Genomic DNA, 23,915 nt, shown 5'->3' on the forward strand with positions numbered 1-23,915 from the left:
ACGTTTAGCACAAGTTTGTGGAGTAACTACATACGAAGCATTTAGCGTTTTATATTCAATAACAGATATATAAATAGTTGGAAACGCCCGGTTTGTAGCATGACGATGCTGAAATGTTGGTGTACTAGTCGATATAACATAATTAGTCTGTTTAATTCACCCATTAGCACATTTCTATACATATAACAAAATCGTTCACGGGGTCAATTCTGTACATTGAAAATGAGAATAAATCCCTATAGCGGTATTCCTAGCAGAAACAGATGCCAAAAATATGATTTTTCCAATTTTTGTTTGTCTGTCTGTTGTACACTTATAACTTATAAACTACTGGACGGATTGCAATAAAATTTTATATGGGTGTTGCTGATCACCTGATGCAACATTTAGGGTACCTTTTACCGCGGGAAAATGCCTCATTCCCATGGGAATAATTTTAAACTACTTTGAACCAAACTTAAGTTACTTGCATTGAAGACTTAATGAGTTTAATAATGGTATATTGTATTTAATTAATGTACTAATTTCTGAGGGAAAATTTAATCCAATCGGTTTAGTAATTTAAAAGTTTTTATATCAATGGCAGCGCCACCTACCGGAAACAGTTGTAATCATTTCGAAAGCTAATTAAATACATATACAAGATAATTCAAACTCATATACAATGCCGTTAAAATTAAGAAAAAGTTGCAAATTTTAAATTGTATTATAACAAGAATTAAAAATAGATAGATAAGTAACCACCACATCAAAGTAAACAAATTTCTATTTTAGGACCATGCCGAAATTAGTGTCACCTACAGGGTCGAATAGTAGTAGCATTTAGAACTAACTCAAAACTCTGCTATATAGATTAAATTTCAACCAAATCAGCCCAGCCGTTTAAGTTTTAATACCAATAACAGCGCCACCTACCGGGTCAAGCTGTAATCGTGCCGCAAACTAAAGATATACTTATAGGTACATTCGAATTACCAACATACTTACGCCCGTTATTCCTAAGCCTTATCAATGGTTAGCAGAACACTATTAGATCGTTCTTACTCACCGTGCGTTTACGTACACAGCATGAACTTGTATGAAGATACATTTTCTACGCGGACAAAGTCACGGACAGGGCTAGTTACTAAATAAAACTGTTACAGGAACATCTCGTCGTTATAATCCCACATTTCTATTTCTCAAGACGAAAGAAAAAGGTTTTAATACGAAAGAGTTTCAACAAAACAAACCTTCTTACATGTTAAATAAACTTAATTTAAAATTAATTCTATCACTAGCCAGATTTTGAAAAAAAAATTAAAATAATATTTAAATACTCGACAAAAAACGTTAATAGTACCTATGACATTAAAACTATAGATATTTAAAAAAAAATTGTATATATTTTTTCTAATATTATTAATATAATAATATTCTAAACTATAGATATTTGAAAATTTGAGTATATATTTTTTCTTATTGAAATGAAATAAAGAACATTATTATAATGTGTCATCACTTTTTCAAACCTATCTAGTATCTTAGTATTTAATATTTATGTTAACTGGTAATCTAGTTGAAATGTATTATTGCAGTAAAGTAGCAACAAACGAAAGGTGATTATTTCCTGTTTTGTATAATAGGATGTATATAAAATTATTGTTATATAAAAAAAAGTTAATTTCAAACATGGAAAATCTTCAACAAACCATATATGCATAAACATGTAAAATATAACAGAATAAGGTAAAGGTGAACAACATTAAAATAAAACCAACAATAAACATTTTATTCGTCAACTTTAGTTTTCTTGGCGTCTGTTTCGTCGTCGGCCATCTTTCTTTTGACAGCGTCTTTGTCGACGTGGTAGTCGTTCTGTAAGGCTTGCACGTCACTCGAAGTGCCCACACGCAACAATTCCCGCAGCGCCATAGTCGCGTAACAGCTCGTGGGCAAGGTCATTGTGAGCAACAAAGCCTTGTATTTACCATCTGATATTAAGTAACACGAAAATTTTAAATCTATATACACGAAGGTTATTCGGCTTAGATGAGAGCAAAATTACTTAATGATAATCCCGGATAATTAAGACTGAAATATATTATGTGAGATTCAACCGATTTATTTACTAAGTAATAAAAATTAAACAATAATTTAATTATTAAAAAATTAAATATAACATAGCCATATGATACAAATAAGCATGGTAGGATGTTTTATACACAAACAAGAAAACGAGGTATACACCGACACAGTCATCGGCTTCACTACGACGGACTCCATCTGAAACATCCGAATACAAGGAAGTACCGGTCACGGACTCTCAGACAAACAGATACTTGCAGATACACACACACTAACACATATACTGACACCACACATACATGAATGACTGCACCGCCGCTTACACATAAATACACACACTCAAACACACACAAACCCACCCTCATTGTGAGTGATGTCGACCCCGTCGATGAGGTCGGCGTCTGAGAGCACGAGGTCGTCGGTGGGCCGGTCGTACCTCACACACCTCCAGGACATGTCCGACACGCGACACACCACGTGACGGTAACCACCGCTCAGGTTGTACGATCTGAGGATTACACAGGTTTTAACTCGTGAGTAGCTACTAGTTAATAGTGGGGAACGGTGACATAAAAAAGGTTGTAAAGAAATTTCAACAATGAATATAAAAGCGGCTGCAAGAATTAACTGATTCCGCTTCAATTCTCTGATATAGCGCTGTATGGGTCGCACAGAACCACAAGCTTAACTTCCATGTTTCAAGACAGAGTTCTAACACCTAACATTCCAGCAATGTGATACAATAAACTGGATTACCGTTACAAAGTAATTTTTAAATTTTTATGTACACTCTTTACAATAACCGATAACTTAATAATGGTATAAAGAAACCTCAAATAAAATTTCCATATTGTGGTCAAACAGACAATTAGCACCAGTTTTATTGTTTTCAAATTCATAAGTTTTTAACGTCATAAATAATTATACATATGGAGTATAAGAAAATCAAACAGTAATCTCGTGTGTAGTGAGCCTTAGCAAGTAACTTACTTATACTTATGCTTCATATCCATTGTCAGTTCGTCCTTAGTTAAACACTCTTCATAGAACTCCCTCATGTTAGGAGGGTACTCTATACTGTAGCCAGGTAATGGCAACACTATATCAAAGATACTATATTTCCCGCTATCAATGTCTTCCTTTGTTAACACTTTAACTGGTATCACTTTTTTGGGAGTGTTGCCCTTCTTTTTTTTATCTGTATTCTCATTGCTATCAGTGTTATTTTCTGTGCCATTACAAGTCGCTTCCTCTGTTTTCTCAATGTTATCTGTGTTCTGATCTCGTGTAACATTTTCGCTGTCCTCATTATCAGATTCTTCATCTAGTTCGTCTGAAAATATTATAAAATTATATTAGAAACACTATTTACAATACAATTAATATTAATAAAATTAATTAAAATTACAATTACATAATCTTCAATTGTGATTTAAAAAAAAATCATTTTTCATAATAACTTATATCAAATCAAAAATCCAAAATCGCTTAATTTTATAAAAATGACTTTTAAAAACATAGTTTCCTGTGAGACAAAAAAATCTATTTATGTCAGTGAATATTTGCATTGAACTGAGAAAATAACAAATGACATAACTGTTACTGTCCTATACTAATGAACATTATAATCACACCTTCAGTAACCTGAGCCACCGGCTCTAAAGGCACTAGATCTCCCACTAAAGGTGTCCTAGATTGTGTCAGACGATGTGTGGCCGCTCGGTTCCATATCAATGACTGGTACGAATGTATGTATAGCAGACGACAGTTACGGGACACCTAGAATATAACATAGTGAGTTCCACCTTAAGATAAACAATTATTAATAAGCAATTTACAACTGTTAGCAATTTTTAAAAAGCATTTATATTCATTTAAGTTGATTATCATTATACAATAAGTACAAGAACTACTAAAACAAGCACAATCTCCTATGAGGAGACCATACCCATACCTGTTGCAGCGCCCCCAGCAGGTCGTTGGGTCGAGCTGCGAGCGCCCTCAGGAGTCTGGCTTCCGGTGTGACGTCACGCGGCGGCACCGCCCTCCCCGCCGCCCGCACGTCCCCCGACGAGTACTGCTGTAACGCCGCACTCAGGGGTCCATCAGGCCGCTGGGTCAGTATACTGTCTATAGCCTGCAAATTGTTATTATAGCTAGAAGTCTTTCCTAAATTATATGAACTCTCTGTCTACTTATGGCAATTTATTGATTGAAATATGAATTACTCGGTCAAAAAATAACAATGGTTAATAAAGAAAAACAGCAAATTAATATGAATTTGTTATTGCTTCGCTCACCTAACATACATATTATGTACATCACCTACCTTTTTAAAATTCCCCTGCAGCAGTTTCAGACCGATCTCGTGCGTCGGCACATCAGCGCGCGAACCGAACCTCTGCAGACCGTAGTAATTAATGAATCCGTTCTCGTTCAACAACTTGCATGCCACGTCGACACAGTCGTCAGGCGCCGTCACGTTACGCAGACATATACGAAATCTGTTGGAAACTAAATCATATTACACATTTTATATATATATATGTGTGTGTGTGTGCGTCATTTAAATTCACATATTTATATGAATAAACGGATTAATCTCATTCGTAATATACTTGAATCATAAGTAACATTTGTAAGGTACACGCTATTCGTATGGGCAATAAATTGCACTAAAAAGATCAACTTTAATTATATTTTTACATGTCTACGTTATACAAATAGACATACTAAGTTAACTTTACCCACGACTATACTCGTCTAGACTGCCGCATTGTGTTTAGGGAGAAATATAATATATGGTAACGCTAAGTCAGCGCCATCTACAATCGTATAAAATCATTTGTAATGTTAGCTGAGATACTAATATAGCTATATCAACATACCTGTTTCCTTTCAGCATGCCCAGCTTGAGATGGTAATCCTTGAAGCAGAAGTTGCCAACCCGCACCCTAGGCATCCGATTCTGCTGGGCCGCTGACGCTATACGACGAGGTTCGAACCGACGGATGCTGAACCACTGGCTGGTCTTAGCTCTCCTATCTTTAGTTCCAGCATAACCCAGCATTGAAGGGCTGGAATATTAATTTATTACTTAACATAGGAAATGTCAAATCTCCTAAGTGTCATAAAAAATAAGTAAATACTTTATAAAATTCTAAATTATTCAATAAATTTATTAAATTCAAACAGAGAAGGTTTAATGAAATTAATAATCTGTAGCTAATATGACAGATAAGATATGGTAATCAACTGTCAGTATTTCATGCTACATAGAATTGTTTTGAATTGATGTGTTCCCATAAAATCTTCATAGTATGAAGGGATAAATTATAGTACATGTGCCAATCAAATGTCTGAGCTGCCACATAAGAAAGTTTCAACAAAATTTTTTCATTACATTTATGTCAAAGAGCAACAAAGATCCACACTTTGATATATATATATATATATATATATATATATATATATATATATATAATGTAAATTATCCACCTTATATGTAACCTTTGTGCCAGTACTGATGCAGCTTCCATGGTATCGCAGTTCTCCTTGTACACCACAAAATGTACATACTCACCACCCCACACCCACTTCACACGATTATCAAATCTGACTGCAAGGACATATATATTTATTAACTACAATATCTTATTAGAAGCTGTTTTAGAGACTTGTTCACCTGTTTCATCATAAAAACCTTTTTGAACTTGATAGTAACGTGGACGAGAAAGTTTTTGCTTCATATATCAATCAAATGTCATAATTACTGTATATTATTAGATTTATAAAAGCAATTATTTTTATTTACGTCATTATTTACTGTATGTCAGAATTTTGGTTACAATGCTGTCACATTTATGCTAACCTCCCTTGCGATACTTGGTGAATGTAACAAACTTCTTGTCTTCTACTGTGACTGTGCTACCAATGATGCTTTCACCGAACGCTTTTTTCACAGCCTCATGGATTTTTGTCCTGTCCTCTTTGGACATTCCTGATACATCAACCTAAAATTAAATAATAAATATATATTAAAAATGAGATCAATAATATAGGAGTTCTAAAAGAATGTCTTGCAATATTTTATAATGTGACAGAAATCTATTGAAATATTGAAACTTGTATTTATGCAATGAAGTCCTTATATATTTTTTATAACATTGCTTTGACACATTTTATATATAAAATCTACTACATATTAGTTAAATATGTTGTAACCTCAATTTTTTCCGAAGTTTGTTCAGTAGAGACAGCCAACTTGTTTATTTTGTCCCAAGTTTCCATAGGTAGAATTTCCAAATTGTATTTATTGAGAAGCAGTTCTTCGTCATCTTCAACCAGCTCCTCTAATGGTGCTTCGGGTGGAGACTCATCTGTCAGCTGAGCAACTTCACCCGCCTCATTTATTTCTGACACTTGGAAATCTGAAAATCTACCAAATTATAACTATGTAATATATATTAACTGCATTATAGAATATTATAAGCAGTTAATTATTGGTATTTATAATCAGTAATTGACTATCGCATCTCAGAAAAACATACATACTAAAAATGTGATATAAGTTTTATTTTTAAATAAATCAAAATTCTTGTTTTGTATATGACATCTCATGAAAAATGTCTAAAATAAAATAAATTTATTAGGGTTGTTTTTCAATTTTCCAATTATAAACTGTAGATTTGGATATGCACGTTTTATTTAGATGCTATAAAATAATTTCAAATACTAATAAAGAATATTAAAATTTACTAATGGTGTAAACCTACCTCGACTTTATGATTCCGTTAAATCCTTGATGCTCACTGAGGTACTCTGTGACTCCAATATCCTCTTCAGAGAGTCGTTTAGTTGGAATATCACGTTTGGTTTGCGAATGCCATGGCTTATTGTAATTATTATATCCCAAATTATTTTGTCTGTCACCACGCGAATAATTACCTCTCGAACCTCTGAATCCTCTATTCCCACGGTTTTGACCGCGACCACCTCTATGCCCACCTCGCATTATACTTGATACAATAAACTTTTAATAAAAAGATAACCTATTTCGAATAATAAATCGCATTACGATCTTAACCATTCATAAAATATATTAATGTATTAACATTAAATAAGTTCTTAACTATTTTCTAGTTTTATTAACTATTTAAGAAGAATTAAATAAAAACAATTTAGAACTAAATTAAAGTTTGTCACGCTGCCGGTCGTCCACAGCTTGACAATTTAATATCAACAATACAAAATTTTCGCATCTGTCAAATCAACAGTAAAGTATGAAAATTGAAAGAAGAGCTGAAACTCTATCAGAGTTACGTTCATAAATTTTTATTATATAATTTTTAAATATGTTACCGAATAACTTTTATTACATATTCTTTATTTCAAAATGTATTTGAATTTATTAATTATTATTAAAGTTAGTTCTTTAGTGACATCTACATACTAAAAAAGGAAGCATTAGAAGTTCTAAAATAAAATTCAACAGTATTAAGATATTAAACAATAAACATTTTGTGCTCATGTATTTTTTGGATATAGGATTTTTTTACATTAGTATAATTGGATATCCAGATATTATGTAAGCGTTATTGTAATTGTATACCCATAATAACATAAAAACATGAAAAATTGAAGTACATTACTAAATATTAATAAAATCTAGCGGTTGTCATATTGTAAGGTATAATTAATTTTGTCAGATCCTGAATTATAAAAGATATAAAGAAAGTTAAGGCTTTTTCTAATCAATTAATGACACAAGGTTTATATGAGGTTGTTATTAGAATCAAGAAAATTTGCAACAGATTTTTTGATGATAATATTTAGTTTAATAAGCGAATATTAGATTGATGGAAAATTTTTAATTAAATTGTATTTACTCGGCATTTCATTTTATATTTCAATTAGAGATAATCATATAACATATCATATTCCATTTTAACAAATATGATTGATTTTGTCACCATTAAAATTACGCATGCATTTAAAAACCTAGAGTCTAGAACTACCATGGAACTTCTAACTTGTAATCCTGAATATGGTTGGTCTTTATCCTCGAATATAATTATAGTAGGTAAAATCACATACTGTTTTTAGTATCTTAAAGGGGGTGTAATGTTTGACGTCGCGGTATTTGTGTGTGACATCGAAATCAACGTAACTCTTAACGGATTGAACGATTTTGTTGCTATTTTGAAAGAAATCATCTTAATTTATCAGTTCTTTTTGATAACGATGTAGGGCGTAACCTGGCGTTTTTAATTTAATACAATTTCGTTATTATATTTTCTATACACTGTTTTTATAGTTATTTTATTGTTCACTGAAATAAATTTGTGCTGTTAAGAAACTAGATTACATACTGAACAAGGATTTTTTATTAACACCAAAAAAACAAAAATTATTAGTTTTCTAGTTTTCTTCAGTGACTTATGTAACCAATTAATTTTACTATCAAAGGTAATCAATGAAAGCTCACCCCTAATTTTATTAGTACAAGAATTTAGTTAAACATTGCTATTTAATATATACAATTTATGATTTACAAACAATACATTTGAAGAACACAACATTTGACTTATTAATAAAAAATACATTATTAACTTTAACACATTATGTAGTACCTTTATTTGTAGCGATGCTATTGCCTATGAAATATTATAATTTTTAGCCATAATGTGGAGAAAACTCTGTAAATTTATACAAAAAATGAATACTTAAAGCAAAGCTATAACATAAAATAAAATATATATGAAGGTATCAGTACTCCTGTGACGCCATCATTGATGTATCTATACTGTGGCTTTTAATGGCAGTTTTCTTGGGTAGTAATTCTGGTTCAATCCTCGGCATCACTCCGCCATGTGATATGGTCACACCACTCAGCATTCTATCTAGCTCTTCATCATTGCCTATAGCCAACATTATATGCCTTGGTAATATTCTGAAATATCCAGTCATTTTGATACAGCATTTATCATAAAAATAGTTTTAGTTGCTTATTTTGACACATATATGCCAAATTCAATTTGTTTCTGACAAGATTTAGAATGTCTAATGGATATAAGTAATTTGATTAACAATTTTTTTTACCCAAATCAACTTTATCTATAATACAACCAAACACCAGAGATCCCATTGTGTAAAACATACCTGGCCCTATTATTATCTTGAGCAGCTTTAGCAGATAATTCTAAAATTTCAGCAGAAAGATATTCAAGCACTGCTGAAATATAGACTGCTGCTCCACAACCAATTCTAGAAGCATATCGCCCTTTTCGTAAAATTCTGTGAACTCGTCCAACAGGAAAGGTAAGACCAGAGCGGGAGCTCTTGGTTTTGGATTTAGTTGAAGCTGTAAAAAATGTATGTATTAATCTTCATCGTGTGCCACTGTTTTACAAAAATATATATATTATAAGTCAAAAAACTAACTAGATTTGTTCCCAGGCATAATTTGGTTTTAAATGTATTTATAAAATTAAAATCTTAAGACGACTGTTTCTCATTCATCAAATATAACACCACAATTCAAAGTTATCAAATTTTACGAATGACGAGTATTTTGAAGTGTAACTGACTTTACGCGGGAAATATATTTTTTTTATAATTTGCTTTGGGTTCTTGCTTTGTATAAACTTCCATATTCGAAATATGTTTTAATTATATATATATAATGTTTTACGTAAAGGCAGTATGTAAGAACCATATATAAGAAATTTTAACTGTTAGTTTATACCATTCAACTTCAATGCTTTCATTAGATATTTTTTTTAAATATTAAAAATCTATATCTTTATTAATATGACAATAAATACCAAATAATAATGAAAAAAGGAGTAAAAATATTAATTAAAATTTCGCAAATTATTTAATATATTTTTAGAACATTTGGCTTTTCCATTTAATATCCCTTATGAAAGCTATACGAGGTATAAATAAATAAATTCATATAAAAATAATTCTTCTTTAGCGACATTATTATTTTTTTGGTATTTGTAATGAAATGTTTAAATTTTTAAATACGTTACACATTAAGGCATTACAGATTTTTTTTAATACTTATTAAAGACCACAAATTCTCACAGGACACTTGCTTAGTAATTAGGAATATCAATGCAATAACATGGTCAGATATGATTAATTGTCGTCGCCAAATTAGCATTGGCTACTCTGATATTTCTGCCACATTAATTCACATTAGTTACTTATCAGCCGGCTCATATTATGGAACATGCTACAAAGGGACGAAGAATTCGTATAGATTTACTTAGTTACACTCTAATAATAATCAATAAGTAGTATTAAATCTATATAGCAATAAAATATTCCACAAAATATATAAAAAAAAATAAACAATCATGCTTTTAAAAAATACTAACTTCCAACCCGTAATTTTATTTTACCTTCAGGTGTTAAAAAATGCATTGTCGGTTGCATCGGTTAATTTAAAACAACATTTGGGAATTGTCCAGTAGAATGTCGTCAGCATTTCTACAAATTACGTATTTATTATGAAGAACGTAGTATAGGATAAACGAAGTACTTGTGGAAATTCAAAAAAGTGTAACGTCTTTGGGGGTCAAATAAAACAACTGAACCAGTCTTGTAAATGACATGTAATTTAAATACTGTAGGTAAACAAGAGATCCGATATTTAATTCCTTTATATTCATAAAGTACAACGTACGCAGATCTTCTAAGGACACTCAAATAATGTACGAAAACTAATAACGTTACTTTAAATTATTACACAAATCTCAAGAATTGTTCGAATTATTTCACTACATAATAAAGGAATAAATGCTATTATAAGGTAATATTGCGAATTTAAGACTAGCTACAGAATTACATAGGCTAAAAAATCATAAAAAAAAAAATCATTTAAAAACTAAAGGTATAGAAAACATTTGATAGCACAGGAACAAATATTAGCTGTATGTAATAGCTAAATTCTGATAAAAATCTATAACTGCTTAAAAATCAAAAAATACTTTTTTTTTTTAATATAAAATATCTAATTAAGTTTAAACATTAAAAGTGCCATGTCGAAAATATACACAAAAAAAAAAAAAATTAAAAAAAATAAATGCAAAGTGAATATGTCATGTCTCGGTTACATATATCAAAAACCCACTTGTTTATAACATAACATATAACATAGCTATTTATTTTCTTATAAAATGTTTTCATTTAATATATTTATAAAGATATATAGAGGATGAAAATTACATACAACAATATATAACTGCCTTGTGTTGAGGATTACACGTAATGAACTGAAACGTTGATTGTCAGAATTACTTTAAAATTTTTATATATAAACTATTGGTCAAATCACCAATTTGATAGTATTGTCTCCGATATATTACAATATTTACAAATAATATAGTCCGATGCCGACAGTTCGATTAAGGGCATGTTGAAATATAAAATATTTTAATTCAAATATATCAATACAAAATTTAAATTATAAAACAATTACATTGAAACATTAAGATAGTTATTTATAATTCCTGTTAAGGGAAGCTTGTTTATATAAAAATTTGCTTTAGATATTTTAGCAGAAAGTGTTCTCATACAGTTATTCTGACCATTAAACAAATATATTAAATTGCACATCAATAAAGTTTATTTGTTATCTATATTCGAATATAATCTATGTAACAAACATTTAATATATCATTTAAAAGTTTGACATTCGAAATAAAATAATGTGTTACAAATACATGTGCTAAGGGAATGAAGCATCACTTGGCAGTGTTGGATAGTCGTGGGCAGAATTCACATAGAATTATGAATTTTATAACAATATTAATTAAGAGATCATTATTACGCTAAGCAAAAAATCTTCAAATGCAAACCATCTCGCTACAACAACAGTCAAAGATTGAACAACATTACAAAATTTATAATGAGCAATGATTTTAAAAATTCCTATGTCCAATTATAACCACATTTATATAATTGGCAACAATGAAAAATATAGCAATTTACAAAAATTATCATTATACAATATATAATGTGTTAAGGTGTGGGGTACCACTATGTAAAATACTAAGAAAAATACACAACCGTTATGTCTTTAGCACTCAACAAACTCAATACAGTACCGCACGGCTCACTCTGATTCACATTGACACATGGGATACAAAAATGTATACTAAATTAAAATTGTTGGAGCGATCGCATAATATAACGAACCAATCAAAAGTAATAGAACTAAAAGATAAGAATTATACACTGAAAATACTATTTGATCTGTTACTATTCTGCATCTATTGTCCACATACTTGACTAGCCACCATAAACTTTTCCTCCTACATCCCACTAATACATACTTCATAAACAACATTAAGCCAATACATTCCATACAAAAGTTATCTGTAAAAGCTACAATAATTATGAGCTAAATGAGCTGAGAGCACTTGTTTTGTTATCACATATTTTGTTATCAGTCGAATGCAGAACTAATTTCTGCATTGGGTCTATAATAATTTTAGAATTGTCTTTAATATCTTGTTCTATAACAGAGTTCTTATCGGCGTCCAAATATTCAGGACTGGCAACGATCGACGCTTTATTGTCAAATACTGGGTAGAAGTCGTAATGTGACTTGCCGTTACTCATTGGCTTGTTCGACTTGTCACTTCTAGATTTGTATTTGTCATTTGTTTTTGGCGGCAAACTGCGTTTAGAGAATTCGTCCCAACCCGTTGTGGATTTCCCATGAGGTGACTGCCAGTCCTTTTTGAATGAGCTTGAAGGTTTTGTTATTTCGTTTGAAGCGAATTTCTGTTGTATATCATTGATCTGATTGTGATTTTCTCTGCTCGAAACTATTTGGCCGTAGACTGGTGTGCAGTATGTGGTGTCTGCGTTGTCTCTACTTGACTGATTCTGATTCAGCTGATAGTTGTTCATTCCCGAATCAAATTCAGATTTCTGACCAGCGTTTTTGAGTATCTGTTTCGATGATTTAACTGTATTCTTCTTGTCAGACATCTGTATTCTATTAGGGGAGCCGGTGTCATTTTGCTGACAATTTCTTAAAGCCTGTTCATCCTCAATACCATCCTCTGATCCGATACCATCAATGTCATAAACCTGTAATTATACAGAATGATGTAATTTTTATACTTTACATATATACCACAATACAAGGCTGTATATTGACAATTAAAGATTAGATTTTTTATATCAAACATTTAGATTTGAAACCTTTTAAAGTTAATTATGAATTTTTTATATAAAGAAATGGTACAAGGAATATTAATACATTATCTCAAACTCTACTGTCGTACTTGAAAAATATGATAAGGGCTTATTTTGACTCAAACAGATGTTTTTGCTTAATATAAATTAATGTTCTGTCAGTTATTTGAAGGATAAGAAAGATTCACATAGGTTTGTTTGTGATAGTGTGTTCACCACCTATTACTGCTTTTCCACATTCCGACAGATAGAATGACAGTCAAGCACTATCCAGTCAAAAAAAAAGGTGGATTTATTTTCTTGCTAATTCTTAGTGTATAGATTAAATTCTCTATATAGGACAATTGATAGCATTAAATTAATAAAAAGCTGTGTGATGAAAACACAGAGAGAAAAAACTTGCCATGTGACAAAAACCAGTTATTTTTGTCATTTATTGGTTAGGACAGCCAGCAATTTCTATTATCAATTGTGTAAGACTAAAATTGTTACAAAATATCTCAGTACTTTTAAAACAAAAATAAAATCTGTATTAAGACACTTATCATGGTGTGACATAATACTATTTAGGGCAGTATAAGTTCTTAATATCTTCACTCACCTAAGCCATACAGTATTATATACCTTATATATATATATATATATATATATATATATATATATATATATATATGATAAATATGTTATATATGTATATAATTTGGGTTAATAATGAAGAATTATTAATAGATGCTAGTATTATAACCATGACATTATTCTACATTTATCCTGCATACAAAATATGGCCTTAAAAAACTCTGTAAGAAGTAATTAATAACCTTATACATAACATCTTGATTCAGCCCTTTCTCTCTTTCTCGTTTATTCTGTACAGCCAGCCACACATCCTTCAACTCCCCGGTTATGTCTTTGTCTTTCATAATGATTGGGTTTCTTGTTAGTAGTAAACCTGGATTCATTGCCTCTACAAAGTCGCAGAGCAAACTGACGAGAGCTTCCCTGTCCTGAAAGATTTAATAGTTCTTTAAATATAAATAATGTATAATATTGTTCTTAACTTAATTAAAATTTATGCAGAAATTAATGAAAATATATTAGAAACCAAAAGGACAATTTAAATTATGAGACTAATAAAATTTTAATATGTAATAATTACTGTTGGGTTTGCAGCATTTTTTCCATTGGCCTTTAAAATATCTGGGTTTACCATAACAGCAAATACTAAGAGAGGTGGCTTATTACTATTTGGACCACACCCTTGGTGTACCTAGAAACGCAAATTTAATTAAATAAATGAGTTCTGTGGTCTTGTGTTGGATGTAAATAATTTAAATTACTCACCTGCATTCCACCATACAATGGTATAGGATCTGAGTACTGTTTTGGATTGGCAATTTTTTGCCAACCTAAAACATTAATATACAACTTTTCAGTAGTGTCCTTTATCGTATCCTGAATGCACATATGAGGCTGTGGAGGATTCTTAAACTGACGAAATGCTCGTGACCCACGTACGTACTGTATAGGCACGGTCCTTTCTTGATTTGTTTGGTTATCCATATCAAATTGTTTATCACTAAGTAGAACCAGGAAAGTCACTAGAAAATCACTATGTATTCGCTATTAATACCAGTAACCAATGACATTTCTAAAAGGCCTCCGTGCAGACCTGACTTACAAGTTTATTGAACTCTCGAACACCGCATTGAAAAGTATTCTTGAATACAAAATCAGTTTAACACTGAAAGAAACCTTCTATTTATATTTTTTCTGTAAATATTTATATTAAAACGATATATATCTCGTCAGTAATTAAATTCCCACAAAAGAGAAAGATGTCAAAACTAAAAAGGCGAGCCAGGCGCAGTTGTTGCTTTTTATACAAATAAGTTCGGCAGATAACAGTAAAACATTAAGACGCGAGAATTCTTTATGCCGCTGAAATTTTTGTTTTTGTTAAATATATTTCTTTATTTATACCATTAATTTTATTCTGTGACGGTGTAGATTGTTTGTAATAGAATGTAAAATTTGGCGTAAATGCTTTTAATTTCTTGTGAATAGATTTCTACTGGCAACTATCCTTTGGTAGAATAATAACAAGTAACAAACTACCCGGTAAAATAAGCTATAATTTACGGAAGTTTAAATAATAATTCAATAATCTTTTATATTTAGTTGAATTATTTGTTTTACATTTATATAAGTTCTATTTTATAAAGTAAAAATCTGCCTAGGTATTTTTAATTAATAGTTATTGCTAATGAAACGACACATAAATAAAACCATCAATATTCTTGCGAAAACTTTCATATACCAGTATTTATTTCTTTTGGATGTTTAAATCCGGTTTAATGTGTTAAATAAAACAAACAGCAATCATTTAATCTTATATATTTTGTAAGTGCTTTGTGTCATCTTGATACCTACTCAAATTATTTTTAGTCTGTATTTGAGAAATATTTAATGCAGGACTACTTTCTATTCCCTTAGAAGAGTATAATAACTGTAAGCGCCTTTAAGGATCTGAAAGCAAAGATACTCTTTATACACAAAGACACAATTTATGTTTTTAAAAACGTTTCTGTTCTTTAAAATAAATAGAGCCTTAGATGGACTTTTTTAATAGAAATTACACGAATATTATTTAATTATATTTTTTTGTCGATTAAGTGAAAGTCAAAAGTCAAAACCAGAACCAGAAAAAGTCACAAACAGAATTATTAATACTGATATAATAATGCTAGGAAATATATAAACAAACTAAAGATGCGCCTACAGTGATAAAAGTTGACAGAGTCAGCTGTGTGAACGGGCCGGCTGTATACGTATGATTCAAGCGCAGTTGACCCGTTAGGATGAGTATACTGCGCGCCTGCTTTGAATTTACCGTCCACCACTCGCTTTCATACGGCCCGAACATTACTTTCTGGCTCTATATTAATATATTATATTTAAGATTATGACATAAATAATTTTATTTAATTATATAATAAACTTTATATTTTTGTATACTTGCTTTAATGAGAACATCATTGCTGTGCCAGCAAAACATAAATAATTGCGCTATCCCGAAAACCAGGTATTCCGCCATCAATAATTTTTGTGTAGTATTTGTTGCTGACTGGAAGAAGTAGTATTATTTAATATATATCGACAAATATTACATTTAAATGAATAATATATTCTTACGGTAAGTTGAAATGCACTTGCACAAAGCATTAAAGAACACATTACCACATACAAAAACATTACCGGTGACAATAATGAATTAAAGAGCCTTGAATGTCTGAAAAAGAGATAAAATTGGTCAAATATTTTACAGTTCAAGCAGTAATAGGTGTTATAATTAGATATTTAAGTCGTAAAGTCATATGTTACGTCACAGTCGCCTCCCGTGACAGTAGTAACAGGATAGTTCGGAGTTTATATCGATGAAAATTTTATACATTATTTGACATTATAATATATAATAAAATTTATTGACACATCAACAAAAATACAACTAAAATAATCTGTTCATGAACATTACTTGTTGTATATAAAAATTGTTTTTAATATCGATGTGATAAGAACATGTGTCGTTTATTACATAGAAGTATATAGCCAGTTAGAGAAAAAAAAACTTAATAAATACAGACACACAGTATATTTTATCACCCACAAAGGTATATGTATTAAATTCACCTATTCATAAGAATTTTACGCAGAAGGTGAATGAAGGTGTTATTAATGTAAATTTTAGTAATATTTTATGAAATACTTCTATTAATATTCTATATGACAATGAATTTTTAAACGATTAGTTGTTCGTTTACAAAAATAGTAACTCTTACAGCAATAACAGCTATGCTATGTGAGAATGACCAATTGTTTATTCGTTTGTTTACTTATTAAATAAAAGCTATCTCCTAAAGTATAAATAATCACCAAAAACGCCACAAAATACCTTAAAATGTATTATTTTGCATTCATGAGGTATGTGATGTACACATTGCTTGTGAAACACCTAATGATTATCAAGAAAAGTCATTGTATTGGGGCATTAAATATATGAGATCTACGACACCAGGTACGGGTACGTAAAATATTTACTAAACATGGCTCCTTAAATTTTACATTTTCTGTACATCTTAAAACTTATTCAATATCGCTTTTCTTTTGATACGAATATAAAAAGGATGATAAACAGTTAATATAGTACCAGGACTAAAAAAGGTAAGCCTATTGAAAAAGTATGATCGTAGATGAAAATAACAACTGTATAAAAGGAATATACTTAGATTTTATATTTAAAAAAAGAATATATGTACTTAAAAAATAATATATTTAAATTTTATCTTGGAACACAATGCTTTCAATTTGGGTGGGAGAGAAAAGTATATTAATAACTAACTCTCGCTAGAACCTCACTTTGTTGAGGTTTGATTGCTTAGATCATATTCATTCCGAGGAGAACTTGCAATCCGTTCAGCTCATTTAAGGTTTAGTGATCTAATAAAGAGTGTTTTAAACTTCCCTATCAACCAAGCAACAATCTGCTTCGTTAAAGCTTTATATTATAAATTATGTGCTGAAAAGAAAGGATTGAAGTTTAAAAATATTATAAAAAAAATACGAAATGCCTATGTTCAGCTTTAAATTCCCATTGATCGTTACCAGGATAATTCCTTATACTTGTACATTTGCTAATGTAAATGATGGTGAATGATACTTTGTACGCATATAAAAAAATCGAAAATAGTTTTCATAATAATATTCAACAATCAAAGTATAAGTGTATTTTACAAAGGTCCATTCCTTACCAGGTTTATCATGTCTGAGACATTTCTTTCTATAATTAAGTTATCTTGCAATATCCATATATGTATTGTATGAACATAGTAAATAAAACAACTTACTTCATCAAAAGGACGTGGATGTTATGCAGTTTTCTAATTTTCTCATTTGTCTGGTTATCGTCGGACGCTATTTCTGTATTTTCAAATATGTGTGTGCATCTTTCTCTCAACAGTTCTAGTTTACCGCCAAAAAATACCATGATGACCATGATGACGGTATCATAGGCCGCCATAATTCCAGCACCATACGCACAAAGACAAACGTGCCAAATGACCGTGATCCAGGACCCTGGAGAGTTGTATTTATCAAATGGCATCCAAGAACTGAAGATGTGAGGGAAGAGTTCCGTCCCATTTCGCAGGGCTTCCCGGTATTGAGCTGAAGATAAATATCTCATCAATGGTGTGTTTGTGACTGTTATGAAAGTAGTAAAGACTAGTACACAATAGAAATAGACAATCCCACGGCAGTATTTTGTATAGGAATCGATTATTTTACGTCTTTCAACCGATTGATTATCTCTTTCGTATTGATCAGCTCTGGTGACATATTCGATGACTTCCTTCCACTGGACTTGCCAGATAACGAACGTGTTCGCTTTCACAATGCACACTATACTCAACATAGATATTTTAAGATTAGTCAGCACAAGATCTAAGTTTGATCTTATAACATACAACTCCATGTACTGTGTGAGGACAAAAAAGGAAACAATTTCGTGCAAAACAATATAAGCCACTTTCGCTATCGGATTTTGTGGTAAAACAAGTCCCATATTTTTTAAAATCCAATAATTTGGACCAAGCAGACGTCTTGTTGGATCTTCAATCGAACTAAGCAAAGCTTTTAACATGTTGATTGTTCTCAAATGAACTGCTTTCGTCCGAATAAAGAAATTTCATATAAAACTAATAGTATTTATAGTTTTTCACCCCCCGATCGCGTGTGATTCAAATGAAGGAATATCGTTGTCTTGTATGAAATATTAGTATGTTCTGTTGGTTAATAGTTTATTTTTTAAGTATATACTACTATATAGCATTTTTAAAAATCATATACTACACTTTAACCACCCAGTTAAAGACGGCACTGAAAGTATGTGTCTTGAAAACATCAAAATAAAGTAATTTGAAGCCTTACAGAACGTCGCTAAAATAAAAGTCACAACGAAATCATATTGATAGACATAACATCAGTTAGATAGGTATATTAATTATCTAGTTTTAGTTCCAAAGCGTCGGTATGTGCAGAAAATTAAAAAGTATCCAACAAGGATAAAGAAACCTATGCCTGGGTGATTATACAATCACACTATTAATAATTGTAATACTGCCTTGTCTACTTACTGTTAAGATGATATAGCTAATATTCTCTTTTCAAGATCATTTTTATAATTTCAAAATAAATACATCAAAATATAAAAATTGCGTTTATCCAATATATAAAAATATTCTTTTATCGATAAATATTTCGTGTGTCCGACACTAGTATATATTGTGGTACAATAACATTTAATAGAAACCCCTAATTTTTATGTCTCAATTAGAGCCTCTGAATGTGGGCGTTTCGGTCACACTGTTGAGCTCCCCGCAATAAAAAAATAATGAAGTTATCACGCCAACATTATGGGGTGACATGTAGACAATAGAGAGCTGTGTCTTTTTATCGCCTAAGTTGTTATTATAAAACTATTATAGTAGGTTAGGATACGACTTTACGCCTAGAATAAATAATTTTTACATTGACTGTCATGTCCGCCTTCGTTGTTTTTAAATATTCAGCCTATAAAATATATTTTGTACTAAACAAACATCTAATAATAGTATTAATATTGTAGCAGTAATTGTGAAGGGCGAAAAACACATGTAATAATATGTTAAAGTAGTTAAGGTATGATTACAACTAATATATTTTAATGTAAGCAGATAAAGCCGTAGAAAATTGTTCTATACAAATTCATACATTTATTAGACTGTTGAATGTCACAATCTTCTCAGGAGATTATTTAATTTGATATTTGTCTTACGGGGTGTACAAAAATTTACTGGTCAACAACCTACAGCCGTTAGCCATATTTAATTCAGAGCAATCATTTTATTATTTGTATAATTTGTATAAGTAAATTTGCTTTAAGTATGAGTCCCGGTATAGTAAAAATGTATAAAGAGTAACACGTCCTCCATTTTGGATTTCAAATAATGGTATGTAACTGATATTGCTTTTTTATTTTAACTAAATATTAATGTATATCGAAAGTTTTATGTCACACACAATTGACCAAACGAATTCAAACATAAAACAAATCAAAATAATGGAAGTCATATCCTCCCTTTTTGAAGTTGGAGGGGTTGGGGGGGGGGGGTTCGAAGGTTTTAATATGTATCACTAATGAGAATAATTATTATTGTATTCTGAACAAATCATCTATTTGTTTATAGATAATGTAAATGTATTGTATTTAAATGTAAAAAGAAAGTGTGTATACATTTTGTTCCTTATCGATATGAAGGATTGTTATTTCATTAATAATTGAATTTTTTTCACATTTATTTGACAGAAAATAAATGAAACAAATATTAGGGAGTTTATTATTTGCTCATTTGACAATCATCCAAGACAAATAGATATAGACCAATGTCATCCATCTGTCGTTTCGACACTTGACAGTAACTTGTGTTTGTTTTGGTTTGATATAATAATGTAATTGCTTCTATTTTATTCAGTTGGATGTCTTCCTTGTTATTTACTTATAAGTTATTACACAATGTAGTAGGTTTGAGTAAATAATGACGTATTAATATTAATTAACTATACCTGGTATAAGGAAATATGTTATAATGCGATGAACTATCCGACAAGCCAAAATGTTGAACCTCAAGGCCTTTGCATAATTCCTATTAAATATAACAATATGAAATACACGTCTGGTAAAATAAACAGCAAGAAAATTTCTCTCTTGTATACAAAATTTTATGAGTTTCTGCAAATTTTTTATTTGATACTTATTTTCATAACGAAATACATTAACCTTTTTAATAAAATAATTACAAACTAAGTAAAATCTAGATGTTATATGTATTTATTTGAGTAACTTATAAGTAATGAAGGTTAAGTAAAAATGTTTATTGTATTCCATATATGACTAGGCATATATGAGCAATTTATTTAATGGTACCAATAATTCAAGATGTTGATTATAAGAGGATTACATTCAGTGAGATATCACCCACTTTTTCTGTGTCAGAAAAAATATTATAAATACATAATTTTTGTGAAGCCTTGAATAAAAATATACATTTACTTTGTATTATAAATCTTATTGTCTTCAACAAACGATATAATGTTTCTCTGTTTTTGTTTTCAACGGCTTTAAGACGGTGAGTTTGTTATAAGATAAACCTTTTGAAATTAAATGAATAATTTGCAAACATTTCATTATAGTAGAAAAATAAGGAGAAATCACAACTACAAAGGTAAGTCGACTTATTTATTTATTTTTTAGTGCCAAAAAATTAACAAAGGCAGACTTAACGCAAAAAAATATTTTCTACTAGCTAACCACCATAAAGGATATAATGATACAAAATAATTTGATGGTATAAGAGAAAGGAATAACTAAACCATATGAATTATTACCATAATTAAAATATAACTTTATCCTATGTAATATTAACCCTTATATAGATACATACCTTTCACAAATATAGAGTATATGTACTGTGTTGTGGACCTGATGTTATGCAAAATTTACCTCCTTAAGCAAGTAAAAGCAGTTGCAATTAACTCTTTTTATTAGCTTCACATGTATGTTTGTATGTTTGTTTGTAACAAACTTCTTTGGGCGCGATTTTGACCCATGTTAAACGGCCAGATTTCGTTTAAACTTGGTAGATTTATCGAGGACCGATGACAATACACTAATTTGATAAAATTATTCCATTTTTCAATTTGCAAAATATGATTTTTGTTAATTTAAATATTTTTTTTTAGTATGAAATGAACAGTGCTTGATCATTGTTGTGTGATAAGTAGTGGAAATGGTGTTATAGATGGATATACCATCCCGTTATGAAGTTATTCACTGTTGCCTTTTAACAAAGTTACTTGAAAATAAATAGAAAGACGGACAAAAAGTAATTAGATCGGCCCACTATAGACCCAGTAACTGGCTATTTTTGTCTCGCGAGATAATAATACCTATCACCAAAAAACTTGTTGAGCATTAATATTAAATGGGTAACAATTAAGGAATCCTGAATCCTGATGCAAGAAGTAGAAGCTATTGCCACTCACCATTGGAAATAGCTGACATTTGTGAACCCAAATAGGTTATGGAGCTGAAAAATAGGCTCAAGCCAGTAAAAGAGCATGTTCTCAATGACATTTTATCTGTTTGAGGCAAAAAGTAGAAGTGGAAAATTGAAAGTTTATGTAAGAATAATGAATTTTGGGCCATCATTCCAGGCTTTGTTTATATTTAAATGAATACTCGCGAAAATCTTAGATCTCATTTGTTTATATTTTTTAATAAGTCGCTTAGGACATTAAAATATTCGTTCCGAGAGATCTGATGTCAGCCTTAGTTAAGTTATTGAAAGAATAGCCTTTAAGGGCAAGCCTATTTATATTGATAGGTTCTTTATGTCTCTGACCATGGTTGACCCTTATGGATTGAGACTAGAAGGATATGGGATCCCCCCAGCTATATTTACATGATAAGGTTCAATTAATAATATGCTAGTTGGTGGGTCATTTTACATATCAGTACTAGGAGGTTGAATTTAGGTTAATTAAGTAAATACAACTAACCATTATATTACTAATATTTACCATAATAAAATCTTGTAGTATGTAATCGATCATTCCTATGAATATTTAATATGCAATAGTTCCCACACATATCCGAAAATATCTTTATATTCTCGGATATGTGTAGGGCTTATTGCTTTCACTTTTATAATCTGCTGAGAAAACCGGACTGATTCAGTCAATTCAGCCAGAGATAAAATTGTTGCTGAGACGCCTGTGTACACTGTTTGGCTGCTTTACTATCTGTACTTAACTCTTATATTATAATGTAATATGATAAAAAAAAATTGAAAAAAATTCGTTCAGTTCAATTTGACCGCACAATCTTCGTATCCAATGGAGTGTTTTAAAAAGGTTTTGGGCTTTCCTTGTGGTAGTGAGAAAGTCTGTTGATGTTGTTTTAACGTTGATATGCTTTTAACGAGAATCATTATCTATAAATCTATATAATTTTTCTGTTGTATTTTTTGTTTCTCTAAGATTTTTTTAAACCTAGGTACAGCTATATTATCCAAGTAAATGTGTGTAAATTCATTAGTTGTCGGTCTGCTAGAAATCGTCACTAGGAATTAAGACCACGTTTGGTTTCAGATTTTTCATACTTAGTTTATTTTTCTGTTAATTTGTGTTCAACACCTATAGAATATAGAATATAATAATAAATAAAATTGTACTGTATTGTTTGTAACATTAAAACATCTGTGTATTGTGTGTAAGTATACACAGTATTTATATTTCTTTATAGGAAAAAAACATTTATTTATTACTATTTTTATCTGTCGGTGTGTTTTATTCCGGATAATCTCTGTAACCGCTGAACCAACTTTGACGGGATATAGCTGGCACTGGCAGATAGCTAATATAAATAGAGTAACTTTGGCTCCCATTATTTTATAAAAATTACTTCTTTGCCGCTCCGACGAATTCGTGGCACAGAACTAATATGATAATTAAAATTGGTAAATCTTAATTTA

General features: G+C 30.4%; 4 protein-coding genes across 8 annotated transcripts; all 4 read right to left on the reverse strand.

Annotated features, from left to right (window-relative positions):
• Positions 1 to 1,750: 1,750 nt before the first annotated feature.
• LOC116765826 (pseudouridylate synthase 7 homolog) lies at positions 1,751 to 7,310 on the reverse strand. The gene is made up of 11 exons (XM_032655425.2): positions 6,843 to 7,310; positions 6,292 to 6,505; positions 5,939 to 6,080; positions 5,566 to 5,686; positions 4,956 to 5,144; positions 4,397 to 4,571; positions 4,022 to 4,204; positions 3,702 to 3,846; positions 3,058 to 3,400; positions 2,427 to 2,575; positions 1,751 to 1,973 (listed from the first exon to the last, which is right to left on the reverse strand). The coding sequence occupies exons 1-11, from the start codon at positions 7,079 to 7,081 to the stop codon at positions 1,771 to 1,773; spliced, it is 2,103 nt and encodes a 700-aa protein (XP_032511316.2). The 5' UTR covers positions 7,082 to 7,310; the 3' UTR covers positions 1,751 to 1,770.
• Positions 7,311 to 8,540: 1,230 nt separating this feature from the next.
• On the reverse strand, positions 8,541 to 9,646 carry LOC116765673 (histone H2A, sperm-like). Of its 2 annotated transcripts, XM_032655242.2 has the most exons (4): positions 9,511 to 9,646; positions 9,229 to 9,430; positions 8,843 to 9,019; positions 8,541 to 8,765 (listed from the first exon to the last, which is right to left on the reverse strand). In XM_032655242.2, the coding sequence occupies exons 1-4, from the start codon at positions 9,527 to 9,529 to the stop codon at positions 8,717 to 8,719; spliced, it is 447 nt and encodes a 148-aa protein (XP_032511133.2). In that variant the 5' UTR covers positions 9,530 to 9,646; the 3' UTR covers positions 8,541 to 8,716. The 2 variants fall into 2 exon arrangements, with proteins under 2 accessions (XP_032511133.2, XP_061377944.1); XM_061521960.1 differs by having other exon boundaries at positions 8,542 to 9,019.
• Positions 9,647 to 10,676: 1,030 nt separating this feature from the next.
• Positions 10,677 to 15,167, reverse strand: LOC116765897 (uncharacterized). Of its 2 annotated transcripts, XM_061522051.1 has the most exons (5): positions 14,969 to 15,167; positions 14,632 to 14,899; positions 14,447 to 14,557; positions 14,109 to 14,294; positions 10,677 to 13,182 (listed from the first exon to the last, which is right to left on the reverse strand). In XM_061522051.1, exons 2-5 carry the CDS (start codon positions 14,848 to 14,850, stop codon positions 12,478 to 12,480), a joined length of 1,221 nt encoding a protein of 406 aa, XP_061378035.1. In that variant the 5' UTR covers positions 14,851 to 14,899; positions 14,969 to 15,167; the 3' UTR covers positions 10,677 to 12,477. The 2 variants fall into 2 exon arrangements, with proteins under 2 accessions (XP_061378035.1, XP_032511420.2); XM_032655529.2 differs by having other exon boundaries at positions 14,632 to 15,167.
• A 500-nt stretch (positions 15,168 to 15,667) lies between these two features.
• Positions 15,668 to 19,050, reverse strand: LOC133319040 (odorant receptor 49b-like). Of its 3 annotated transcripts, none has more exons than XM_061521950.1 (5): positions 18,192 to 19,046; positions 16,546 to 16,579; positions 16,310 to 16,414; positions 16,070 to 16,225; positions 15,668 to 15,816 (listed from the first exon to the last, which is right to left on the reverse strand). In XM_061521950.1, the coding sequence occupies exons 1-5, from the start codon at positions 18,983 to 18,985 to the stop codon at positions 15,772 to 15,774; spliced, it is 1,134 nt and encodes a 377-aa protein (XP_061377934.1). In that variant the 5' UTR covers positions 18,986 to 19,046; the 3' UTR covers positions 15,668 to 15,771. The 3 variants fall into 3 exon arrangements, with proteins under 3 accessions (XP_061377934.1, XP_061377933.1, XP_061377935.1); XM_061521949.1 differs by having other exon boundaries at positions 16,483 to 16,579; positions 18,192 to 19,041; XM_061521951.1 differs by lacking the exon at positions 16,070 to 16,225 and having other exon boundaries at positions 16,483 to 16,579; positions 18,192 to 19,050.
• Between the last annotated feature and the right edge of the window lie 4,865 nt (positions 19,051 to 23,915).

Source organism: Danaus plexippus, chromosome 11 (assembly GCF_018135715.1).
Source record: "Danaus plexippus chromosome 11, MEX_DaPlex, whole genome shotgun sequence".
Lineage (NCBI taxonomy): Eukaryota > Metazoa > Arthropoda > Insecta > Lepidoptera > Nymphalidae > Danaus > Danaus plexippus.

What these genes read in the sequence shown, in the direction of transcription:
- LOC116765897 (XM_061522051.1), bottom strand. Translation starts at nt 14,850, where the DNA reads ATGGATAACCAAACAAATCAAGAAAGGACCGTGCCTATACAGTACGTA. An exon ending in CATTGTATGGTGGAATGCAG is followed by an intron (nt 14,558 to 14,631) that starts GTGAGTAATTTA and finishes TTGCGTTTCTAG; the next exon opens with GTACACCAAGGGTGTGGTCC. An exon ending in AAAATGCTGCAAACCCAACA is followed by an intron (nt 14,295 to 14,446) that starts GTAATTATTACA and finishes TAAATCTTTCAG; the next exon opens with GACAGGGAAGCTCTCGTCAG.
- LOC133319040 (XM_061521949.1), bottom strand. Translation starts at nt 18,985, where the DNA reads ATGTTAAAAGCTTTGCTTAGTTCGATTGAAGATCCAACAAGACGTCTG. An exon ending in CAAGTGCATTTCAACTTACC is followed by an intron (nt 16,415 to 16,482) that starts GTAAGAATATAT and finishes TACTTCTTCCAG; the next exon opens with TCAGCAACAAATACTACACA. An exon ending in GCAATGATGTTCTCATTAAA is followed by an intron (nt 16,226 to 16,309) that starts GCAAGTATACAA and finishes ATATTAATATAG; the next exon opens with AGCCAGAAAGTAATGTTCGG.
- LOC116765826 (XM_032655425.2), bottom strand. Translation starts at nt 7,081, where the DNA reads ATGCGAGGTGGGCATAGAGGTGGTCGCGGTCAAAACCGTGGGAATAGA. An exon ending in AACGGAATCATAAAGTCGAG is followed by an intron (nt 6,506 to 6,842) that starts GTAGGTTTACAC and finishes ATAATTTGGTAG; the next exon opens with ATTTTCAGATTTCCAAGTGT. An exon ending in GGTGGCTCAGGTTACTGAAG is followed by an intron (nt 3,401 to 3,701) that starts GTGTGATTATAA and finishes TAATATTTTCAG; the next exon opens with ACGAACTAGATGAAGAATCT.
- LOC116765673 (XM_032655242.2), bottom strand. An exon ending in CAAGATAATAATAGGGCCAG is followed by an intron (nt 9,020 to 9,228) that starts GTATGTTTTACA and finishes TGGATATTTCAG; the next exon opens with AATATTACCAAGGCATATAA. An exon ending in TCAATGATGGCGTCACAGGA is followed by an intron (nt 8,766 to 8,842) that starts GTACTGATACCT and finishes ATAAATTTACAG; the next exon opens with AGTTTTCTCCACATTATGGC.